Here is a 26,438-nt window from a genome sequence, read left to right on the forward strand (position 1 = left end):
AAAATTATCAACAGAATAGATGGAAAGAGTGGCTGTGGCTTTTTAGAAATATGCCAAGCCTAATTAGTAGTTAATAATTGCAAACAAATGTATGCCAATAACACAAACACAAACACAAACACACAGATTTTTTTGTAATGTGCCTGAGACGGTACTCTATACGCACTGGTCAGCTGGTGTCCTGTGACCGAGTATTAGGCACCATCACTTTAGATGTTGAATAATACTCTTAGGAGGTCCTCTGGGAGCTGTTTTCTGACCTTAACTTCTTAGGAGAGGCTATTATTGATATTATGTTGGTTTTTCCTTTTGTCATTCGCTCTGCTGGTCCTCACCCTCCCGTATCTTGTGGTTTATAGCCTTGCTTAGAAAATTTTTATTTAAGAAAGAAATTTTGTAAACTTTCAAGGGTGATAATGTTATGCAGCTGTTTGAAAAACAAAGACCAAATGTTACTGCTGACTAAATCACTATTGTATTTTCCAACAAACAGTACATTATGTGTACCCATATCAAAGCAGCTTCATAATATTTGCAAGGCTCCAGTTGACGAAGGCATTCTTTGTTTGAAAACTCCAAATGGAAGGCTTCATTATTATAAAAGGATTATTTTCTGCCTTTGACCCTGAATTAAATTTACATTTGAGAAATTAGAACAAAAAGGTTCATTTGTTGATTGGACCTCCTTCTGTTCAACTGGAAAAATCAGTAATTATATCCAGTCACTCTTGTAAACTACGAAACAAAGCCATAAGGAATTAGATGAAATTAAATAACAATGGCATTTATTTGGGCTTTTCTTCCCCCACCATTACAGAAATATGTGACTTAAGTTTGCATTTGAATATAAGCACTTGAATTTTCACAACACAATTTACATACACAGCTGAATCAGTCAACCAGTAAACAGGCAGATCCCAAAGAGAGGATGCAGGAGGGTCTGGGTCACGTATACTCCATTTCACCTTCCAAATTTTGCAGCCAGGTAAATCATGCATTATCCTGAGGGAGAGACAGTGAGAGAGGAGAGGCGCCAGGGCTGTTAGCCTAATGGAAACAAAAAGAGTCAGTGAATAGGGGCCTCTCTTCTCACAGATATCACTGTCCTCCGGGTTTCAAAGGAGGAAACTGAGGCCCAGGCAGGTTAAGAACTTGGCCAGCAGCTAACTGATGGAAAATGAGGAAGCAGCCAGGCTCCCTGACTTAAAGCCGAGAGCACCCTCCTGAGCCGCCTCCCAACCTTGCACTTCAAAGACCGTTTCTTCTGTTCTTTATCCTTTCTAGCCAGCTAATTGTGCTCTTCCCAATGGGAGGACTTGAATGTGAGCTGCAATTTTTTTTTTAATGTGGCTAGAAACTGGAGATTGGCTTTCTTTCCTGTGCTTTATTGGACTTATAACAGATTATCTATTTTGAATATAAAATGACCAAGGATGTTAAACGGCAGGGTGGTTTCACATGTCCCCTCCCCCCAGAATGAAATAACACCCAATCGTGAACTAGCGTAGCACCCAATGTTAATGACTTGTACCTACTTCATTCTGTCTGACGGCGCTGCATTGAACAGAGCAATGTTAACCAGGCCATCTGTGTCTTCAGTACAGCACATCGTGTGCCCCTTGTCTGTGACAACGAGGGGGTTTCCCAGCCAGTTCTTCTGCCAATACAGTGCCGATCTGTGGAACATTGGAATCAGCATCTTCATACAAGACGGTCCCTTCCTTGTGGTGCGTCTCATACTGATGACCTATTTCAAAGTGATCAACCAGATGCTCGTGTTCTTTGCCGCCAAGAACTTCCTCGTGGTGGTGTTACAGCTCTACCGCTTGGTGGTGTTGGCGCTGGATGTCCGCGCCTCCTTGCGAAGTCGGCGAGAAGGCCGGGAAGGAGAGCACCGATGCCCTGGTGAACCAGCTGAGAGTGCGATACCACCTGGGGACTGGGCAGGTGGCTCTCAGGAAGGCGTGGCTATTCCTTTACAGGCCTCACCGGTCACCTCCGGTGACTCTCACTCTACACCATAGTGAGTCATTGACAGCAGCATGCAGCTAGAAGGTTTGACTTTCTGGTTCTTCTTACCGACAGAATCTTCCTCTGACTCTCTCTCTCTGTCTTTTTTTTTTCTTTTAAACCTTGGCATATAATAATTTTCAAAAGAACAACATAAAAAGTGATCTTAAATCCAAAGCCGAGGAATTTTCTTTCTTCAACTGAATGAAAAGAACTTTGATTAGTGACTATCGCTACAACTTCTGCGTGATGGTATCAGATGTTATAGTTGTTCAACGACTAAGTGATTTGTTTGTCTTGAACTGTTCGAAAAGCTTTGGACAGGGTTACAGCGACATGCCCTCCAGAGATTTAATGCAGACAAACTGTCGCGGCTGTTACCTGAAAATAGAGAAGCTTTGAACTTTGGCTCTATTGTCAGACTATCTCATCTGATCTTTTCTGCCATGTCCCTCTGACATCAAAAAATGTACATTCAGTGAATGCAGAACAAATGAAGGGAAAAGTGCCTTTAAAATTACCTCACTGTGGGCTGGAAGCAGTGAAAATCTCTGCCCAGCTGCCATAGCATCAAGAGCCCTCTTCATCGCTGCACAGACCTTCCCAGGAAAATCGTTTTTCTGGGCTGATGTGGTATTCTGTCATGGCGCATATGCTCTTACAGAAATTTTACTGCTTTGGCTTGGGTGCCTCACAATTCACAGCGAGCCATTTTGGTTACCGATCTGCTGGTTGTGAGGCAGGAAATACTGGTAAGGCTAGCAAAGACACAATTTCCACCCTGAACATGATTTGCAGAATTCGTCAGTATTTTACTTAACTCCACTTTTGGATTTTCTATGTCGCCAAGTTGAATTATGTGGGTTGAGGCAAGAAAGCACTGAAGCAGTGAATAAAGGTGTTTGGGGCCCTTTAAATGTTACCATAGTTGCTGGTGTCTGTCCCCAGTCGTGGGAGCTCCTCTGAGCTGCCACGACTGGAGACAGCCTTTGGTCTTGGGGAGGATGTTGGTGATGGAGGCTTACGTTAGCTCTACTCACAGTCAACAGCCCTTGATTAGTGACGGGGGTCAGAAAATGCCCCAGCATCGTGGAAATAAGGAAATTCGCTTTTCTTCCTTGCATTAAGACTGCATTTCCCCTGGACTGAAATGGCTGTATTTTCCCTTTATACACCTCTGTACCTTCCAGAGGGAGGCGATTCAGAACCTTTTACGATGATGTTTGCTTTCAAAGAAACACTGTGAAAATTTACCTGGCTTTATAGCAGTAATTATCTGAGGCATACAGCTCCAAAACTGTTCTTTTAGGGTTCAGAGCATAATACTTCCTTGTTATTATGTTCAGGAATTCAAAGGGACATTAAAGATATGGCAGGGTATGACCTTAAACTGGGTGTGACCTACCGACAACCAACTGGGAGAATTTTATCTATAAATCTGTGTGACATGATGATGTCTGTTCAAAATATTTAATTAAAAGTTTCATAGGCAAATTGTTTTTTTACAGAAAAATTAAAATTTTCCAGTGAATAGCTTCTTCAGTGCCTGATAATCATGCTTCTTTCTTTTCTTGCTTGTGTTTCTAATTTTAACAATAGGATGATTGTAAAATTACAAATGAAGCTAATGGGACACATTTATAATTTTCCATAATAATTCTATGAAAGTTAAGACCAGGAAGTTATATTTATATAAAGTAAAGAACTTGACAACTTTTAAGGGTACGTTATTTAAAACGCTTAGCAATTGAAAGCAAAATAATAACTGCTATTTATAAAGACGCCTCAGCAAAGTCTGTTTTTATGTTGACTGTTTTATGTTGAATGTTTTCCTCCACAACATGTATGTGCTGCTTATTACCACAGATTTGCTCATGGGCATGCTTTTTATGTTTTAAATTTTTTCTTCCAGCAAAACAAATATTGGGACTCTAAAAATAGACTGAAGTATAAAGCAGTACGGCTGTTGCAAGGGTATTTTTAAAATGCTTTCAAATCTTGAGACTTGGCTTGGCTCCGTGAATGAATTTCTAGTATTTAAGTAAAGAATTTTGTAAATAGTGCTCTTTCCAAAGGCCTGGGAAGTAGAGTCTAGCTTTACTTACAGTGCCAGGAGGGCAGAGAGTGCCCAAGACTATCTCAGCAAGCAGTGGTGGCAAAAATAGACACATGCATGCAAGGTTTTCCAGGAAAATCCGCTAAGGGCAGCATTTGTTAACCTTACTGCCAGTACTCCCACTCGCTTGGACTGTTTTTATAGCCCCAAAAAAGTATCTATATTCATTAAGTTTATTGAAAAATAAAACCTAAGTCCCGATTGTATGCCTAGGACCCCTGATGAAAAGTTAAAATCAATTCAGTGAACTGTATGTTTTTTATTGTAGATTGCTAAATACTGTAATGTTTGAAAACATTCAAGTGTTTACTATAAAGTGCCTTGGACAGCAGTTACTTCCCATAGGTTGACATTTTGGAGCTTGCTTCCATTTTATCTGTAATAACGTAACTGACTGAGATTATCTGTATGGTGCAATCGAAGCCCTACACCTCTACCCACCCACATGCCAATCCCCAGCCATTGAAGAAAGTGGCTTATTTGTGGTTATTGGTGCTGTTGTTACTATTATTGTTGTTACTGTTATTTAATTGCTTGCTTAAAGCTCAACCAAGTGTCCTTCCTAAAAACATATCATTTCCCTTGTGAGAAAACACAGTGTGCATGTTTTAATGATGCTGTGTAGAAACACACTTCATAACCATCTTGCGCAGTTTCTTTCCTTACTAGGAGTCTCAGAGGACAGGCCGTGACACTGCAAGATTAGTGAACTGCCTTTGTCTTTGATTAGTCTGTTAATTTTTATTTAAACTGGAACAGATAACATAAGAAAATGGAAATTTTTATTGACCAATAACATGCTTCCCAATCCTCAAAAATGAAGACTCACACAAATCGATCAGTTGGCTCTGCTGGAGTTCCACTAACATGGAGCAGCACTTTTGGCCTTATATGACCAAAAAGATGTGGCCAAGCGCTATTAGGACTCACTATCATAATATTAATTGTTAACTTGGTATTGCATAGAAACTTCTCAAAACCCTGGGAAGGCATGCACTGCAGTACGGATGCTTCTGGATTTCCACCCGAGTTCCAGGGTTCTACACTGACTCGATTACCTTTGGCATTTAATTTCAACGACTCTTGATCAACTCTCTGGTTAAAAGAGAGAAAGGATTGCACTGTCCACTGTCCCTCTACTCCAGTGCCAGTAAAGTGATCCACATGATGACATATATTCAGAGCCTCAGATGTTTAGTAAGTGAAAAACTAAACAATCTGGAATTATAAGAAGAGGAGAAACTGTTACTTTTTTTTCTAATTTCAGACTATGCATTTTACTTAATGGGCATTCTGATCCACTCTCAGAAATGTCTGACTTGGGGTTAAACTAGGCAGCTGGAGGATGTTTATAGCTTTGAGGTTTCAAATAACTACCCATATGATGGGAGTAACTCTAAACAATGTTTGAGTAATCAACTCCTGCAGTCTTACATTCTATGGGTGTCCATCCTCTGAAACTTTCTTACTAGAGTATTTTATAGAATATTTTCTCTGAATTATTTATATTTATACTATTTTGCAATGAATGATACTTGTATTTTGTTATATATATTAAATAGTTTGTGTACAACCTTGCCTTAGTGTCTGTTTTTTGCCTGCATCTCCTGTCTTTGTTCTCCACTGTAATTCATTTTATTTAGTCTTTAAGCTCTGGTTTTAAAAAAGCCCCGATCTATTTAGAATATGACTAAAGTGACATTTCAAACTAATGAGGAAAGACTGACCAATTTTATAAATGATGTTGGGAATTTTGCAAACCATCTGGAAAACATAAAGTTAGATTTTTATCCCATGTAATATATTGAAATAAATTCCAGATGAATTAAAGATCTAAATGTAAAAGTGAAAACTATAAAATATTAGAAGAAAATATGGAATATGTCTTCAGCATTTGAGGAATGGGAAATATCTTCCAAATCAAGATATAAAACCCAGAAGCTATGAAAGAAAAGAATGACATTTTCCTATGTAAAGATTTTAAGTTTCTAAACAGCAAAAAGTATCATGAATATATCACTATTATTTTCTTTACTGGAGAAAGAAGTCTGTGCACTACGACTAGAGAAATGAGAAGTACAGAAGTTAAGAAACAGGAGCCAAATTTATCATTTACTTATAGAAGACTGGGTTTTGAATATCTAAGAAAAGCATAGAAAAGCCTAAGAAACTATTACAAATAATCTGAAGTCACTTAAAAATTAATAGCTTTTCTATATACAGGTATCACATAGAACATATTTGAAGAGATTTCCATTATAATGTGAACTAGAACCATAAAATACATAGGAATAAACTTATTAAGAAATGTACATGACTTGTGAAGCAAACTTCAAAATGATTTTTAGAACCATTAATGAGTAATTTAACAAATAGAAAGATATATTCTACTGGGGACTGGTAAGAAGGCTTGATATTTTAAAAAGTATCAATTTCCCCAAAATTGATCTATAAATTTAACACAATCTACATAATGATATCAATAAGATTTTAATTTTTAATGACTACACACACTGATTCTAAAGGTTTTATGATAAAAAGAGCAAGAAAAAATACTGAAAAGAATAAAAAAATAAGAGAAAGAGCTTTAAGTATATTTAACTATAGAGCTACAATAAGCAAGAGAATTTGATTCCGTCAAACAGAAAAACGAACCAAGAAATAAACTGAAATACATCAGGATTTTGATATATGATAAATCATGGGGCTAGGGGTGACCAAGTATTATAAGTGGTTTAAGGTTTGAAAAATATCCAATTGGATCCTTACCTCAATCCTTTATGTCCAAAACATTTCCAGATGGGCCAAAGAATTAAACATTAAAAATAAAAAAATAGAGAACTTTGCTTGGTGAGAATGTTTTCAAAGCAAGATATAAAATTGGAAGCCATAGACAATTCATAAATTTCAACTTGTAAAATTAAAATTTTTACATCATAAAAACACGGTAAGTAAATTCAAAAGTGAAACAAACTAATATTTTTATAACAGATGTAACAAAGCATTAGTTTTCTTAATGAGCACAGGGCTCTTACAAATAAGAAAAAAAAAAAAACCATCGGAAAAATGAGCAAAAGATGTTAAGATATGATTCACTGCAAAAGATACAGTTAGAGAAACACAAATCAAACCACAATGAAATACCATTTTTCAAATGCAGACTAAACCACAAGATACCATTTTTCAATTAGCAGTTTGGCAAAGATTCAAAAAATTTTTAGAATGCTGTATTACAGGGGATCAAAGGAGGCAGGCATTCTTATTCCTTGCTGGTGAGGATGTAAATTGGTACAACTCCTTTGGAAGACAATTTGGTATTATCAGTCAGAATTAAAAATACATTGATCATCTGACCCAGCAATTCAACTTTAAGAATGTATCATATAGGTAAGTGTGTGCAAAAATATGTATCTAAGGCTTTTCAGAGCCGTATTTTCTATATTAGCAGCATAGTGTGCATCAATAGGGTAATTATTAAATTACAGAACATTCATACTACATAATATCACGTAGCTTTTAAAAAGAATGGAGCAGATCTGTGAGTGCTGATAAGGAGCAATCACTTAGATTTTTTTTTACGACATAAAAGTAAGGGAGCAAACCATGAGGTCAGCATGTCACTCTCTTTAAAAATGTTATCCATGCCTTTACAGGGGGCTAGTAAATGGATGAAATGATGCTCATATTTCCAATAACCATGGACAGTCCCACAGTTTTTTACTTTAATGCTCTCTATAGTTTGAAAGGTTTTTTTTTTTGTGTGTGTGTGTGTATATATATATATACACACACACATACATACATATATATATATATATTTTTTTTTTAGTGAAGTATAGTCAGTTTACAATGTGGTGTCAATTTCTGGTGTACAGCACAATGCTTCAGTCATACATGAACATATATACATTCACTTTCATATTCTTTTTCAGCATAAGTTACTACAAGATATTGAATTCAGTTCCCTGTGCTATACAGTATGAATTTGTTGTTTATCTATTTTATATATAGTAGTTAGTATCTGTAAATCTCAAACTCCCAATTTATCCCATCCCACCCCCATCCCCCAGTGGTAACCACAAGTTTGTTTTCTATGTCTGTGAGTCTGTTTCTGTTTTGTAAATAAGTTCATTTGTCTTTTTTTTTTTAAGATTCCACATATAAGTTATATCATACAGTATTTTTCTTCCTCTTTCTGGCTTACTCCACTTAGAATGATGAACTCTAGGTCCATCCAAGTTGCTGCAAATGGCCCTATTTTATTCTTTTTTATGGCTGAGTAGTATTCCATTGTATAAATATACCACAACCATAAAACACTGATTAAGGAAATTAAATATGACTTAAAGAAATGGAAAGATATCCCATGTTCTTGGATTGGAAAAATTAATATTGTAAAAATGGCCATACTACCCAAAGCAATCTACAGATTTAATACAATCCCTGTCAGATTACCCAGGACATTTTTCACAGAACTAGAACAAATAATCCTAAAATTTATATGGAATCATAAAAGACCTAGAATTGCCAAAGTAATATTGAAGAAAAAGAATGAAATTGGAGGAATAACCCTCCCAGACTTCAGATAATACTACAGAGCTACAGTAATCAAACAGCATGGTATTGGTACAAAAACTGACATACGGATCAACAGAACAGAATAGAGAGCCCAGAAATAAACCCACAAACTTTTGGTCAATTAATCTTTGACAAAGGAGGCAAGAACATACAATGGAGTAAAGACAAGTCTCTTCAGCAAATGGTGTTGGGATAACTGGACAGCTGCATGTAAATCAATGAAGTTAGAATACTCCTCACACCATACACAAAAATAAACTCAAAATGGCTTAAAGACTTAAACATAAGACAAAACACTATAAATCTCTTTGAATAAAACATAGGCAATACATTATCTGAAATAAATCTTAGCAATAGTCTCCTAAGGCAGTTTGAAAGTTTTAAGACTTCATCACTCTTGTGATTTTTAAAAACAATTATTGGTAAAAGAAATCTCAACAACTCATACAGCCAGCTGCCATGTACAGACACTAGGATATCATTTTGCAAATAAAGAAAAAGCGTATCAATCTTTTTCCACACAAGAAAATAAAGACTTTGCCATTATAACTAAGGATGATCTTTAGACGCTTTAGATAATCAAAGGCTTAAAACACGTTAAATTCTGCTTGCCTTATGCAGTGTTAAACCTTGGGAAATGAAATAATGAATAAATCTAAAAGAATCCAGAAAAATCAAAGTGACCAAAGCGATTCACTGGGTCTTGATATATACCCTGGAGACCACTTGGCAAGGGCCAGTCTGACACTTTCACATTCCCTAACATTCAAGGAGCCAAAACAAACTGTAGAGGACTTTCACATTGAATTACATAGTCAAACCAGTTTCCCCAGGAGAGAGAACTAAAGGAAATCTCAAAGAGAAAACTTCAGAAAGAATTCATGCATCTGTTTCCAAGTCCATAGTCATAGCTCATCTAACTCGTTTATGCAAGCTTTTTAGATTTTTGTTAAATATTTGCTAAATTTACAGTTGATTGTGATAAGCAATCACATGGATCACATGCAGATCTGATCAAATTATTGAGAAAAATAAAAATTCCTAAACCAGCCATATGTCAGATATTCTATAGCCTTTGTACAGACACTGAGAATTTTGGGCAAGGACAGTTGGATCTACAAGACAAAACATGTGTTCTCTGTGGATTCTGTTGTTCAGCTGCTGCCAAGTGCATAGCTGGAGAATTCAGATGGTTGTGGTTCTGGGATCTTGGGGGTTGTTTCCACCTTCTAGCAAAGAATGTTCTTCCCTATTATTCAAGGGTTCCCACATGACAGAGTGACAGCTAACAGCGGGGTCAAAAGCTATTAATTATTTCATTAGCACTCTTGGTTTCAACAAACTCCTACCAATACCTAGTTACTGGTATCTAACTTCATTCACCCCTTTCCTGGACTCCATGCCTGGATTTGCATCTCCTGCAGGGTATTTTGCAAGCATCAAGCACTCAATATATGAAATACCTTTCACACCATACTCAACTTGCAATATACCCCCTTCCCTGTGTTCCATGTAATAGCTAGTAGCATCACCAGCCACTCAGGAACCCACACTCAAACTGGAGATATCCTGGACCCTTGGTTCTTCTTTCTTACATTCCTACCTAAGTGACCCCCAAATTCTTTCAGTTATGCTGTTTATAATTCATTTCTATTTTTATCCTACCCTCTCTATTTCAACTGCTACTATCCTAATTTAGCATTCATCATTTCCTGCCTCAATGGCACAGTCATTTTCCAGCTGGTCATTCAACCTCCAGGTTTAACCCCCTGTAATAATATTCCAAACCGCATTCAGAGCTGTTCTAAAATAAGCAATTTATCACATGCCTCTTATATTTAACACTTTGATGATGCCTCACTTTCAACAAAATCAAGCACAAAGTCCCAAGGAAATCATCTAAGACCTTTCAGAAGCTGGCCCTAACCTGATTTTTAACCTTATTTCCCATCACTGCACGAACACACATACACACACACACACAGAGCTGCCACCATAACGGACTACTCATGCTCCCCTAAATCAGCCATTAACCTTTATGTTGCTATGTGTTTGTGAACTTTGCAATTTCTTTTTTCAGTGATGCCCTCCATTGCCATCCTCCCTTGCGGAGTCCTTGTCTACTCACCCCACACCGCTCATGGGTGGCCCACTTCCCCTCCAGAGTTGATGGTTAGGGAAGGAAGAACAATCCCATCAGCCAAGATTATTCTGCACCCCAGGGGAACCCAGGAAAGTGAGCACAGACATCCTCTGAGAGCAGAGACATCCTCCAGTCCTGGGTCCCTGATTTCTAGGGTTTCCTGTGAAGCATCAGGCAAGACAATGTGGTTAGAGAGCTATGGGATTTGTCACTTATCATGGTCTCCATGAAGAATCTACAGGAGAAGCAATGGGTCAGCAGTCCCCAGAAGTTTTCCCTTCTTGGCCTCAGGTCTGGCTGAACTATGTAGTTTCTCCTGTATTTACTAGTCTAACAGCTTCTATTTATATTGCCTTACTGATTTCTTCCCCTGCTCCTTACAAAGATTCTCCCTTCTGGCAATATTTCTCATCAGTGATCACCAACCCTGGCAGAAACCCCCATAAAAGATTCAGAAGGCTTAGCTCAAAGATCACATCTGCCTGCTTCCTGAACTAGGCGACTCCCCTCCTTTACTGTGTATTCAGATCACCTTGTACTTGTCTCTGTCCCAGATAATACATATATTATCATAATATACATAATGATTTTTCTATATGTCTGTGAGCTGTCCGAACACATGGAACATGTCTTATACTTTATTTTAATAATCTCACAGCTCAGGACACACTGCAAATCTGTCTGTTCCCACAGCTTCTTTCTGTCTTGGGGACTTTGTTCTTGCTGGTACTTTTTCCTGGGACGACCCTCACCCCCACCCCTATTTTCCCAGAGTGGGGTCCTTTTCATTTAAATTCCAGCTTAAGTGCAAGGTCCTCAAAGAGGCCATCACTTTTTCCCTTCCTCAATAATCTCCGTTGCATCTGTCTTTATTTTACTCCTAGCATTTATCACTAGTGGAAATTATCTCTACTTTGTATGTTTATTTGTTTACTGTCTATCCCACCTGGAAGGAAAATGTAAAGGTCAAGGGTATCTATCTTGTTCATCTCCGTGTCCCGACTGGGTAGCACACAGTAGCTCAAAAACTACTCTTGAGTACTTACTTTTCTCTGCTTATTTATACCTGTAACTCTTTTACAGAACTAAAATCACACTACATATTCATGTGTATACCCTGCCTTGTTTATTTATTATCATTTCCTAACCTTTTCCTAATGTTAACTACTCTTGGAGAACGTAATGCCTACCTACTCCTCTCCATGGATGTAGAAAAAGACCTAATCATCAAATACCACAGGCTTTCCCAGCCATCAGTCAACCTTCTCCTCAGCACCCTGACTTGGTGCGTGGGATGCCTTTTCTTTGTGGCCTCCCCCACTCCCATGGTGATGTGAGAACCTTCACTCCCTGGTTCTCATACTTCCTCATTATTGGTTCCTTCTACATCCATGGGGCTGCTTACTCCTTTACTTTCTAAACGTGCAAATTTCATCTTGTCCATCTGGGTTAATCTCTCTCTTGGAAATTTCACTCCCAATAATGACCACATAAGTCTACAGCACCAGCTGCTTTCCATGTTTCTCTCGTACCTTCCCAGTTACATGCTCTTCCAGCACTTCCAGCCCAACATGCCCACAACCGGGTTCACACATGTTCTCTCCCTTATCACTCCCCATTCTTGAGCCTCAATGTCCGTTAACAGTACCACCATCCTTCCAGTCATCTTGGCTCAACCTAATTTGTCATCTTTGACTGACTACTCTCCTCATTCAAACATTTGCTGAATCCTATTTCTTTTTTTTTTTTTTGCATAATAAATATAATTTTGTTGCTTTTCTCTGATTAGACAAGTCATATATGTTCAATGTAATGATTTCAAACATACAGAAAAGAGGGTAAAAATCACATGGAAACCCACTTAACTACAATGTTCATCATTAATAATTAATAATAATAATCATTGTTTTGTGAATCCTTTATTATAGATAGAAAAGGATAGATAGATGATGGCTAGCTAGCTAAATGAGTTTACAAAAATAGGATAATATACTAATTAAATCTTTAAAGGTAAAAAACATCAAAAGAGTTGCAAAAATTGTGAGTTAATTTAAATTTGTATGATGAACAATTTCAGCTCTCAATTTTGTCAGTATGACCTCTATGAAGGCATAACCTCATGTGGAAAAATGAAGAGTGTCTATTTTAGTTTTTTTTTGTGAATTTGAAGCCTGGACCAAACGGTATTCATGTGGAAACTCTGCAACTGGGACCTTGTGTTATTTCTCTTTGTATGCTCCATGGAGACTCTCACAGTATATGTAGAATAATGTTTTGCTCTATGAATGCCCAATGGCTTCAACAAATACCTTTTTAAATCTACTATATACAAGTCACTATTGAGGGATACACAAATAGGTAAGACATTGCCCTTGCTTTAGAGGAAATCTATATCCATGATTTTTCAAAAAACACTGGGACTATAATCTCCCTAACCTTCGCTCCCTACCACCTATCCTTACGCCTGTGAAAGGCTCATTTTGGTTCTCTCTGGGTTTTGTGTAGGACCTGAAGTTCCCAGCCTTGCTCCCAACATGCCCTCTGAAATATGAGAGGGGATGCAAAAAGGAAAGGAGATCTGAGAGGACCGATTGAGTAGAAATCAAAGTTGTTTATTTTTTGAAAACACATTTTGTAGGTGATGGCTCTTGATCCCTGTGGGATGGCCACTGTTGGATCCCTCAAACATTACAAGAACTCATCTTGGACCTGTCATGATTTTGGCTATCATCTGCTATCTTCTCTTCAAAGGACACCACTATTCTCAATCAGCTTCTGTCTGAACTCAGTCATATTTCTAAGCTCAGAGTGGTGGGACACCGTCCACGTGAGAGCACCATGGAAGACTTAAAAGCATTGTGTGGATCTTTCAAAATAATCTAATGTATATTCCTAGTAGATGTCCAGGGCAAAATATGCTCGTTTGTCACATGTGAGGGAGCAGTGAAATTTACTGGATTCACTGGACTGAAAGGAAGACTCCTTGGGGCCATCACATTCTATTGACCTCAATTACTACAAAAACAATCTGAGAAGGAAGGTACACTGGGTCTCCACTTGAAGATTACAGTCACTTTCATTAACTCTTTGCAAGTACTTTTCAAAATGTTTAAGATTATACGTAAGCAATGTACGGCATAAAAGCCTTAGAGAAAATGCCAGTTGGGGAAAATGTCAGTCAGTTTCAAGAGCAGATATGCAGCACTTCTCTCTGGGGAAGTGGCCCATTAAGCTGCCTGCTGCTGAATCGGATGTGACAAAAAAAGCCCATTCAGCCTGGTTTACTTTGGTTTGAGAGTCAGCCACCTGAGTGGCAGTGGCTGGTCTTTCTGGGTCTGCTGTTGCTTCTACTCTAGTGACTGTTGGACCTGACTGGACTCATGGATCTCTGTGGCTCTGCTGTACACACACGTGCCTCTTAACAGCCTGGGCGCAGCTGACCTACAGCATCCTGGTAATTTGTGTTTTAAAACTGCACACCTACCTGCACAGGTGTAAAATCAGCACTAAGCAAAATAAAGCTTCCCCCCGGAACCTCTGTGTTCTGCGCTCTCCCACAGAAGACTAAACATTGCGGCGCAGATCCATTTGTTATACCGTCCGTGGTGTCTCTGGGGGTGACAGCCACATTCATCAAAGCTCCAGTCCCTCGAAAGGGATGATGTTCAGGAACTATCTGAGCCGCTATCCGAGAACTCATCCTTGCCTTATGGCTTTTCTAAAACTTAATAAAAATCCTCTTTTCAATCAGACTCTTCCAAAGAATACAGACCTCATTTCTCCAACTTCTTGGAGGAGCCAGAGCAAACATCAACTACTATAATTTCTATATCTCAGCTTCAAGTGCCTCAAAAATGCTCTTTCACTCAGTGTCACGCTGCTGATTTCCTTTCAGATTTGCCCACGCAAGGATTTTACTCAAGACAGATTCTGCTCTTTGTTTGTACTCTGAGTCACATACCTTTGGAGCCTTTGAGCTTGCAGGGATGTTAGATCTCCTTACCTCTTTGAAAGTGAAGAAACGAAAGCGAGAAGAGAAGGGCATCCTTGTTGTACTCAAGTGGCTGGCACGTTCAAGACAGAGATGACCTGCACATGAAAGCAGAAGACATACAACAGAACACAGAATTAAACGTGTTTATTTTCTGCTAATGACATAATACCTATAATACCCTTATAATAATCTTAACTTGCTCAACAGTTTAGACCTTAATGTAACACTTTTACATAAATTGTTTTAACCCTCACAACCACTCTGGATGCAAGTTTTTTATTTTCTTCCTTAAACGAATGACAAAATGAGTACTCAGATTGGCCGAAAGACCAAGGTCATGTCTTTGGTTCTGAACAGGGGCCCAAGTCCAAAGGTTCAGACCCCCAGGTCGGAATGCATTACAAAACGACTCTATGCCATCAGTGAGCAGCAGTCAGCACAAACCAACTTGAAAATCTAAATAGATCTGCTTTTTCCATTGGTCTGAAATTTTCCAAACTTAGGCTCTGACCGGCAAAATTGTCCTGCTGTCCCTGGAGGTGAGTCTGAAGCCACTTCCGTAAGATGACAACAGCATCTGTCAGCATAAGCAGAATGGGTGACATCACCAACTCAGTTTCTTTGGGCCCTAAGCTGGTTTGCTCCCAACAGGTCCATCCTCAGGAATATTAAAGTCATTTGACTACTTCTTCCCAAAGAGAGATTCGTACTGGGCACATTTGTTCAAAGAAAACCATTGCCCTTGTGTCTGTGGTCCTGGGATTAATTATGCCAGAGGGTTTTCTTTTTATTGTCTCCTTTTCCATATTTAATGGAGCTAGGAAAAATAAAACTCATTTTCCCTCCTTCCCATGCTAAAATCCTTACCATATAAGACAGGATAACAAAAGACACAGTGTCCAGGAAGATGTGGGATTCTTTTGCAGAAGACCTTTTGAGTTTCCCTGACACAGACTTCTTCCCTTCCCTCTCCTTCTCAGCAATTCCTCTTTCAAACGAGTTCTTTAGGTCATGGGGTCCACAGTTTGGTAGAAGTGAAATGAAAACAGTAAGTCTTCCTTTTTCTTCTTTCTCTGACTTCTTTATTTGCATAAATTAAAACCTATTTTAAACTGGCTTGTTTCCTTTGGCATGAAAATAAGTTCTTCAAGTGCTCAGTAAATGCCCAGTCATCTCATCCTGTCTCCTGCTTCCTTTTTTGTCCCTCAACTTCTCATGGCTATCTCTTGTCAGACTGGTATAATGTTTTTCTGTAAAACTTGAATCGGTAACCTTGGAAAGTCTGAATTGCATCCAAAAGGAATTCATTACTGAGTGGGGGTGACTTTGACTTTCATGAAAATGAATGCTCCGAAACCATCAGCTTTGGAAAATCATTCATTACACTTTTTTTTTTTTTTTTGGTGGTGGGGTGGATAAAGTGCCTTTCATAAAAGCACCTCTTGGATGAGTATCCTGTGTGACCTATCTCTTATAAAAGAAAATGTTAGGACAGTCAGCTATTTGGAAACACTGTACGTGCAAGCTTTTATGCTGACTTTCAGTGAGAACAAGATGAATCATGAATACTTAAATTTTTTTCCCCGTGGTTCTGCTTAAATCCTACTTTAATTGTTTCAGAGTATGCACCTGGGGGACACTGTATACAATATGAGTTTGGGAGCTGGGGTCCAAGAATGGTCCAGCTTCATGGCCAGTGGGAATGCTGGTCCCTGGAATTTTCATCTCGGTCCTCTCTTGTCTCATTATTTGGGCAGATACTTTCATGTCTCTCTTTCTCTCCAGGCAAAAGAATCCATACCACTAACTCCAGTATTTTGTAGGCTAACAAAAGTTATGAGATTTTTTCCCCCTTAATTTAGAAAAATAACATAAAAGAACAGAGTATAAGATTCATGCATCTAAGACCCAGATTTTAAAAATTTAATATGTTGTCACATTTGCTTCAGAATTTTTTACATTAAATACATAAATAAATTAGGGATTAAGTGAAATCCACTTTGTAAGCTTACTCAATGGTATTCTTTCTCCCTCCCTAGAGGCACACACTCATAAATTTGAGATATATTCTCCCAACCCATGCTTTTATATCTTTATTACCTAATTTTAAACATTTTGTAGTATTCCAAGCCAATAGTTCTGTTTGCCCACCTGATCATTGCTGTCCCCTCTTCCCTTCCATCAGGACCCTGGACTTGTCCAGGAAGCAGTGCCCAAGAAGTCTGTTCAGTCCCCTCCCAGGCTTTAGTGCCACTAGAATGGAGGGGTGGGTAGGTAAGGGTGTGACCTAGTTTGGGTCAAGGATGTAGAAGCAGAAGTTCAGACGATGAGGTTTCTGGAAAACCATTGTTTTCTTGGTAAGAAGGGGTAGATTCATACTCAGATTCAGACTCATCTCTTATCCTCCCTCTCTTTGGACCTGAAGTGTGGATGCAATGTGTGATGTGGGAGCTCTCACCTTGTAATCTTGAGAATAAAAGAGAGAAAGATAGAATGAGCATTGGGGAAGGATCCCTGGTTGCAGGTGTAAGCCTCCCTGAAAACAACTTTTCCAGTTCTCTAGCTAGCAGAGATGGACTAACGAAACATATTTACATGTTCTATATCCTATCCCCTTTCTGGACTACCAGATCTGGTTAATTGAACATATGTCCCATCCCTCACTTTGTGGGAACTGACTGATGGCTTTTTGGAGCCACTTTCATCTGGATCACCCTCAGCTGAACTCTTATAGGACAAAATTATAAACCTCCATATGATTAAGCCACTGTTGTTAAATTTCTTTAAAAGCAGTCAAACACAATCCTACCTTTCTAAGACTTTTATAGAAATGGTGGTACCCTAACAAGCTGTTCTACAACTTGTTTTTTCATTCAAATTATGTTTCACCTCTATCCACCTTGATGCATATCTAGTTCACTTCCTTTAAATTTATTTTCTCCATTCATTTCTTCTTTATGGGCCTTTAGATTGTGTCTAAATTTTCACCATTACCAATAATATTGTTTGCATAGCCCCGTAGACTCACATGCCCAGGAGTTTTTCTAGGATGTATGTTAGATGCAGAGCCTGAAGGATCTTTTTGAGATTCTTAATTTAGGTCTAAGTGACATTTTGAAAATAGATTTTTTTGTGTGAATTTAGAGGTAGTGGGTAGTGGCAGTCACCAGGACCCTTTAAACTATACAATGTCACATTTCCTTATTTTCTTACCATATTTGTTGAGCTTCCAACAAAAGTGAAAACCAAAATCTGAAAGGAACTATTTAGAAACAGCAGCAACTAAGTAAGAAAGATTTTGGTTTTCACCAGCTCTATGATAGTTTCTTCTGTTACTCCCCTTTCGGCCATGAAACTCTACACCAGGATTTTTCAATTACAGCACTACTGACATGTGGGGCTAGACCGTTTTTTGTTGTGGAGCCTGTCCTGTTTACTGTGGGATGTTTAGCAGCCTCTCTGGCCTCTACCCACTAGATGCCATTGGCACACCCTTCCCTAGTTGTAACAACCAAAGGTTGCCAAATGTCCCCTGGGGAGAGAGGCAAAATCACCCAGTTGAGAACTACTGCTCTATAGTAGCTAATCTTTGGGTATTTAGGATGAATGAATATGAACAGAGAATCCCATGGAGGAATAGGCAGACCATGCAGTTTTTTTTAAATGGCCATTTTAAGTCCATTTAAGAAGTTTACTAAGCATTCAGTTTCAGTAAACCTATATTTCTAACCCTTAAGTTGGAGAAATTACTTTTGGATACTTACAAAACCTTTGTAAAATAAAAATATAAGAAATAATCATAATTATAATAGTAGTAATAATAATAATAGCATTTATACTGCATTGAAAATCTTCCTAAATATATTACTATGCCTGTTTGTTTAACCCTCACAACCTACTTGGGAATATAGGTACTATTTTTATACCCATTTCACAGATAAGAAAATGGAGGTACAAAAAGGTTAAGACTTGTTCATCACATAGATTCTCTTTAATTCTCACAACAAGCCTTCGAGGTACATGTGATTATCACCAATTTTTAGATGAACAAACTGAAACAGAGATTAAGAAACCTAGCAAAGATTCCATATCATTAAACTCTGAGGTGATGTTTGGTGTGGATTAAGATGGTTATACCCATGAACATGATACAAATTAAAACTGGTATTTACTGTCAAAGTTATTTAGCATTAAGGACATGGATCCCTTAAGAGGACTTTAGTTACCTCTTCTGTAAACATAGAAAAATTAGATTTTATAATTTGTAATAGAAAATGATATTTATGCTTAAGTTTAAAATGTTTAGCTTTCTTTCATTTTCTCTTTCCTCCCTAACCCCCACAGTCTTTCTAGCAAGGATTTAGGTAAGACAGCTAATCAGATCTATAAAGTTAAGTAAACATAATAAAATGTGTTACAGGAGCATAAAATGGACTTAGAAATGATGAGAAAACACTTACTCTATAGACCCATACACTGCTATGAGAAGGCTGTAAATGAGAATTTTGCTCTTTCTTTGCCAGTATGAAAAGGGAAATGTGGTCAATCACACAGTTCCCAGGGCTCATTAAATAAAAAATAGACCCATTACTCAGAAGAAGTACCACTGTTCTTGGCACTAGAATCAGACAGGAATTTCTTCCATTACACCTGACAAAGTTGCATGGTACACAGGGCTTTGAAAGCATCCTCGACAGCTTTCAAACAATAAACCCAGTGATGAGTTTCAGAAATTTGGGTGGGTTGTAAGCCCAATTCAGGGAAAGCAAGATTATCACTTGTGAGTTGTCCTTTTCATCCTGATTGTAATTTGGTTCTCTTACAAATACTTCTAAAGTCATCAAAGTATCAAATTACACAAGAATTTTATATACTAATCCTGATCGTACTGGTTTTTTCTGATTCTTTGGGCTCTCCACTGTTCTCCATTTGACACTCCCTTTATAAATCATTAGACAAATTTATTTATTTTTAAAAGACTTCCTTTTTTTAGATTTTTGAAAATTCTTGATTGTGCCTGTTCTTCAAAACTACTTTATTGAGCCATCGTGGGGTCACTGTGGTTTATGCTACTAACTTAATAGCGATTTATGTAACTTTATTCTCCCAGTCTGCTCAGTTGCTTATAGTCTGTAAGGCTCAGGGCATTTTATAAATTAATAATTTTTAAAAAGCCTACAATAATAGTTGCAAAACCAGCAAAACCCACAGTAGGCAGATTTAACTTTCTGTTCCAAATTGCTAGCACAGGTCTATTAGCAACCAGAAAAATGGTGAGGATTATGATGGTTTTTCTTGCATTATATCTTTAAAAGAAGATTCAGTAGAGTAGGTCGAGGCAAAAATAGCTGAAACTTCTAGTTCCTGTTGTAATTCAGAAAATACTGGTATTTATTATTGTATTGTTGTTATTATTATTATTATTATCATTATCATTATCATTATCATCATCATCATCATCATCATTACAAATAGTCAAAGTGGGGATGCGTAAGTAAAGTCTGCCCCAGGGGCAGCCTGAAGCTATATTACAGCAAGTTACTGTGCTTCAGTATTATGAGAATTTTTATCCATCATCAATAAAAAATGAGCATAGCAGTTATTATGGCAGTTTCCAGAGTCAAGACTGTTTCTGCTCTTACATCTCTTAGTAAAAGGGTGATACACTCTCCTTTATACGATGTCAACTCATCCACCTTTCTGACATTAAAGTAGAATGTTCAGTCTTTACGTGGATCCTTCCTTAGTGAAGTCACATTTCCATGAACTTGGGGTAAGGACACAATGGGGCTAAATTAACTGCAGGCAGAAAGTAAATTACATTTTTTTTTATAAACCAGTAGCAGCACTGAGCTGCCTCCATTCCTTTTTTGGGAAAGGAATAAAGTTGAAATAAATTTGATCAAATAAATATTTTATAGAGCAGGCCTATGCTCACCAGTGGTAGCGTGATGCCAGACCAACGCCCTTGATGCTGCAGGACACACTCTCTGCAACCACAAAAGAAGCGAGTACTTCTCTGCCCCCATGCTCTCCAGTACTGTGGATATGAACAACAGTCTGAGCGCACCGTCGGGCTGCAGTCATCTTTCCAGCAGCATGGGAGTTGGCGCTGGATTCTCAGAATATCAAAATCCTCATCCTTATATGCTAATTTTTCTTCCCCGAAGCCCTTCATATTTTATTTTGTCTTTTTTTTTTTTAAACTTAAGTACTTTTTCTCATGCTCATCAAAGGGCTGTAGAAGTTTCATTGGTAACTCACTAAAAGTGCGTGTGTCGGGGAGCCTGAGAAGCACAAGATTTGGAACAGAAGACCCTACTTCAAGCCCAGTCTCTGCCACTCCTTCAGTGTGACTTTGGGAAAATGCCTTTCCGACTTTTAATAGATCATTTTAAGGGTATCTGACTAGCTCAAAATGATGCCCATTTCTCTGGGAAGCCATGTCCATCTTGTCTGCATACTCCTTACCCAGAGCGAATTAGACCTGACCAATCAGATTTTCTACCCCAAAAGGGTTGATAAAAGGTAAGCTGTAGAAAGCTCCATTCATAATGGGGACAAAGGAACAGAAAAAGCTAATCTGCAGGGAGAAAATAATGCGGTAGAAAGGAAGACAAGAGGCAACACAAGAAAGGGAGAGTAAGTCTTAATACATTCTAAAGCCATCCTAAGGAAGGAGCAAGAGTCACCCTGGCAGTGTTCCCACCCCACAGCACATTTAGGTCCTACTGGACATTCGGCTGGTTCTGTGAGAAACCCTACGTCATAGAGCTTGGAGTTCTTCCCATTGTTTTCCTAGATTTTGTGGGTCTTTGTTCTCTGCAACCGCAAGAGTTCGAAAGGCACTCTGAAGTCTTGGTTTTTCTTTTTCTATCAATGGAAGAAAGAATTCCTGACCCACTATAATCATGGGCTTATTCTGAGCCAAAAGTGAGTTGATAGACAAGGATGTTCTTTGTTATTAATCAATGATAAGCCCATTCATTTTGTCAACAAATGTTTACCTGGTATCCACTATGTCCACTGCCCTAGATGGGAGGATAAAGCTCAGAGAAAAAAAAATTATTGCCAAATGGAATTTATGTTCTAAGAGAGGGAGATAGAAGGTAATTTTTTTAAAAAAGCAAGTAAATGTAATATACAGCATGACAGATAATAAAAGGAAGTAAAAAAGTAGTGTAAAGGTATCAGGGAGTAATGGAGGTGAGGGTTGCTCTTTTAGGTAGATTGGTTAAAGAAAGCCTCAATAATGCAGTCGCACCTGAGACAGGAAGGAAATTAGGGAGGAAGATGAAGAGACACCTGTGGAACAGCACTCTGGCAGTGGGAAGGTAAATGCAAAAGTCCTGAGGAAGAAGTCCATGTGATGTGTTTGAGGAACAGGAAGAAGACCAGAGTGACACCATAGAAAAGGAGGTCCTCTAGTGGCTGGTATACTATGGAGAAGACTTTCAATTTAACTCTGGATGAGATGGGAAGCTGTTGAAAGTTTTCGAGCAGAGACAAGACATGATTTGATTTCCATTTTTTAAGGATTACTGAGATGCTGTGTTAAGAATAGACAAAAGAGAAGAAAGTAAAGCAAGGAAACCCATGCGACAGCCATTGCATTGTCCAGGTGAGAGATGTTGGTGACTGGGATAATAATGGTGGCTGCAGAGGGACAAGAAAGTGCTGGATTCTCATTCAATTTGAATTTGCTGATGGTTTAGAGATGAGTTTGAGAGAAGACAGGAATAAAGAAAGAGTAAAAATTTTGGGCCAGAGAGAAAGATGAAGCTGTCCTTGATGAGATGGGGGAAGAGTACAGGATCAGAAGTTACTTAAGTTGGGAGAAGGCAAACTTTCACTCTGGAGTTGGTAAATTTTAAATAACTTTTAGACATTCAAGTAGAAACTCAAGCAAGAATTTGTACATGCAACTTTGGAGGTCAGGAGAGAGCTCTAGACTAGAGATCTGGTTTCTATTCCTGCCTCTCTATTCCCCCTGGCGTGATCCCCTTTCACCCCCATAGAAGCATCCCACTTGGTCCTGCTAGAAGGAAGACTGTTATTTTCAGTCAGTGGGATTAAGAAGTAAGTAGCTTACAGATAGCATGATCTTTTAAGATCAAAGTGTTTACAAGGAAAGCAAGAGAATTTTTTAAAGCCCCAATTGACTTTCTTGGCTTTCTGTAATTAATTTGGGTCAATGTATCTTTTATCTCTGAACAAAATACTACCAGCAGCAAAACATCTTGTATCTGTAAATACATTTATTGGAGACACTTGGGATTCTGAGTCAAAAACAAATATAGAGATCACTCTAATAGTAATTAACAAATTATTCTTTGATGTATGTATTGTTGGATGAGCATATCAGTCATAGAACATTTATCAAGCACTGATTTTTGTGCTGCTGAGAACAGCCTAAGATAACTAACACTAATAAAACTCAGTCCTTGCCTTCAAGCGGCTTACAACAGAGGGCCTAAAATCTGACATATTCCCAGGGTCAACTCACAGCAAATGGTAAATGTGCAAAAATCTGCCTTTAGTTCTTTTCTACCACCATACTCAGAATTTAACTTATCCTATAGCACATTCACTTTCCAAACCAATCTGTAAGCCAGAAAGATTGTATCCCACCATATACTGTGAAAATAGAAGCAAATATAAAGAACCTATATTTGAGATGTGGAATATAGCTGAGAACCATGAAGGCAATGCAGTTTGGTGTAAAGAACACCAGAACAGAGCCAACTTCTTAATCCTACTTAGGATGTCACTTACCAACTGCATTATATAAGATAAACTCACTTAATATGGAACACTTCGATGCCTCACTGATGCAAGAGAGTAATTATCCTACACTGAAGTCTTCAGGAATTTCTATCTCCAGTGCTTCAAATCTTCTTCATTGTTTTACATAGCTTTGTTTTTAAATCCTTATTTTAGTGGGGTTTACCTACCCAACTCCAAAATATTTTAATGTGTAATTATCACATGTGACACTCACGAGCCTAGGAAACATTAACAGGGCACCTACACACCAGTGACACAAAGAATGAGATGCACCCCTTCTTTTCAAGCAGGGAGGAAAAACCACATAAACATAATACATCACAGAAATTGCAAAAGTGGATCTTGGCGTGAGATATTATGAGAGCCTGGAAAAAGGCACTTATCAACCCAAGAGGGTTGGTAAAGGCTTGCTTACAGAGTTTGAGAGGACAAGGGGGAATTCACCAGGTCAAGAGACACGAAGGCCATGGGTAGGAAGAGAGATCATTCTTGTCAGATGGAGAAAGACGAAACAACGAGTCAATTGCGTGAGATTAAGTGAAGTGCTGTTAGAATATAAACGTCAAGACAGAGAGTCATGAGAATTGCAACTGGAGGGATAAGTTAGAGTCAGATCATGAGGGTGTCTGATGTCTGAACTTAATTCTGCTCTGACTAGGGAGCCATTCTTCCCTAAGACAACTCAAATCCTTCTAATATTTATTTGGATGAGAGAGGGTGGGTGGGCAGAGCATGTTAAATGCCTGAGAACTAAATAAATGACTTTATACAACTGTAGAGGTTTCTTCTTTTACGTTTTTCTGATGCCTGGGGGGGGGGGGAATGATGCAAAAGGCAGGAAAGTAAATATTATGGAAATTAATTAATTAGGATATTGCTTGCTGTATTTTAAAGTCACCAGAAATAATGATACATGCCACAAGCATCTTTTAAATGATTATTAGAGATTACAATCAGAAAGCATAAATATTAAGTCTATGACCCCTGGGGTCCCTTATAACAGTTATAAAATTCCAAAATTATGACCTTGCTTTTTAGCTCATGTCAGAGAAATTGCCAGATGGGAAGTATCTCTAAAGAAGGAATTAAGAACTCAGTCTCAGCTTGTGTTGCAATCTCTCTTTATTCTCAGAGCCCACTCCATAGCAAACAATGAGGATATTTACCAAGGGTTTCTCAGAAATGATTTCAAATTTCAAGAAAGTATATTATAGGAACTCAAGAGACGAGCCAGATAGAAACTTGTAAGAAAGACACAAATGATATAAAAATATTGATGTAAGTAATACAGCAAACTAAACTTACTATAGGTATATAAGGATAAGTATAGGTGTAAATATACAAACCATACCTCATTAGTCCTTTTTTGATATGTATCTGACTCTATGACTAAAAATATAGCCACTAATACACATATTTTTGATCTGGTACATTTTCATTCTAAAAATCACTCCCCAAATCCTATTGCTGAGATTGCTGACCAGCACTATTTGAAAACTCTTTGTAGTCCAGGTTACTTATCATCATGTTGGATAAAAATAGGCAAATGACATCTGCTCCCTTTTAAGAAATAGAGGTCCTGGCTTCATCTAACCTAATTAACTGGTTACAGTTGCCATCCATAAAAACAGGAGCTAGCACTTCAGGGCCCATTAGCATCACCCCATGAGGCTGTTCTCCTTAGCTGGCTGATTTCTCTCTTTCCAAGCCTAAGGATCCCGACCCTGAATTTGTGGTGGATCCCATTCAAGTTTCCTTCTACCTTTAATTCTGTAAGTGGTTACCGTAGGTTGCTAATGTTAAATAATGGGCTGAAGTCCTACGTACATTTTTTGTTATTATTGTTCTTTGAGTCCATACCTCGACCCAGTGAGTTCCATTAAAATTAAGATGACAAACAGTTGTACTTTATATCAGTATGTTCTCTTCCAGAAAGCACATACTAACTTAAAAAAAATCAAACACTGAATTTTAAACATTTGTTTCATGGAACACTAATTCTGAAAGTAAGAAAGAAAGAAGGAAAGAAGCAAAGAAGGAAAGAAATAAAGGAAGGAAGGAAGGAAGGAAGGAAGGAGGGGAGGAAGGAAGGAAGGAAGGGAGGGAGGAAGGAAGGAAGGAAGGAAGGAAGGAAGGAAGGAAGGAAGGAAGGAAGGAAGATCCTTCAAAAGCGAAGGAGGGGAGGCTCCAAGGCTAATGTTTCATGTTGACCTTGCATTTCAAGATCAACGCTTGAAATGTTGTATGAATGGCTCACTCAGGAAGGCTCCCAACCATTAGCACATTAAAGGTTCTGAGACTTCTAACAGTAAACAAATCCATTTCCCTTCATTGAAACAGAATTATCAAGCTTATCTGATCAAGGAAGGTTTGTTTTTCTTATAGAATATATTAATATTCCATGAAATTCCACAATTTTGGAAATGAGTAATGTTAAAATAGAATTTTAGAGTCTGCAGTGTTCAAAATTTACTCATTTTACATATCTACACCAAATCCCATTTAACAGACAATTTGAGGGTCATAGATGTCATTCCAAGGTTGCCTTGCTCCTGTTGCAGAACTGTAAGGGGCAATAATGTTTCCTTATTTTCATTCCAAATCATGCCATTGTTACCAAGAATTCTTGGTTAGTTGCCCAAAGATATTCTCCACTAGTTTATCTGGAGGCATAACATACATCCTACCACATTTGGAGTAGGAGCATATTTACAATGTTAAATCTAAAAGCAAATTTCCAAACACAAGCAAAATGGAGCAGGGTTTACATTTTTACCACATGCACAGTTCCAAAATCATAGCAATAAGAG

General features: G+C 38.1%; 1 protein-coding gene across 2 annotated transcripts in view; it reads left to right on the forward strand.

The window, feature by feature from the left end:
* The window catches only part of TMEM26 (transmembrane protein 26), a 38,948-nt gene extending 33,249 nt beyond the window's left edge, over positions 1-5,699 (forward strand). Inside the window, exon 6 of one of the 2 annotated variants that reach the window (XM_006209102.4) lies at positions 1,600-5,699. In XM_006209102.4, coding sequence (XP_006209164.2) covers positions 1,600-2,024 — 425 coding nt within the window. In that variant the 3' untranslated portion in view covers positions 2,025-5,699. The remainder of the gene's footprint in view (positions 1-1,599) is intronic. The other variant, XM_072971456.1, reaches the window with a different exon arrangement.
* The last annotated feature ends 20,739 nt before the right edge of the window (positions 5,700-26,438 follow it).

The sequence above is a fragment of the Vicugna pacos genome, chromosome 11, assembly GCF_048564905.1.
Source record: "Vicugna pacos chromosome 11, VicPac4, whole genome shotgun sequence".
In the NCBI taxonomy this organism is placed as follows: domain Eukaryota; kingdom Metazoa; phylum Chordata; class Mammalia; order Artiodactyla; family Camelidae; genus Vicugna; species Vicugna pacos.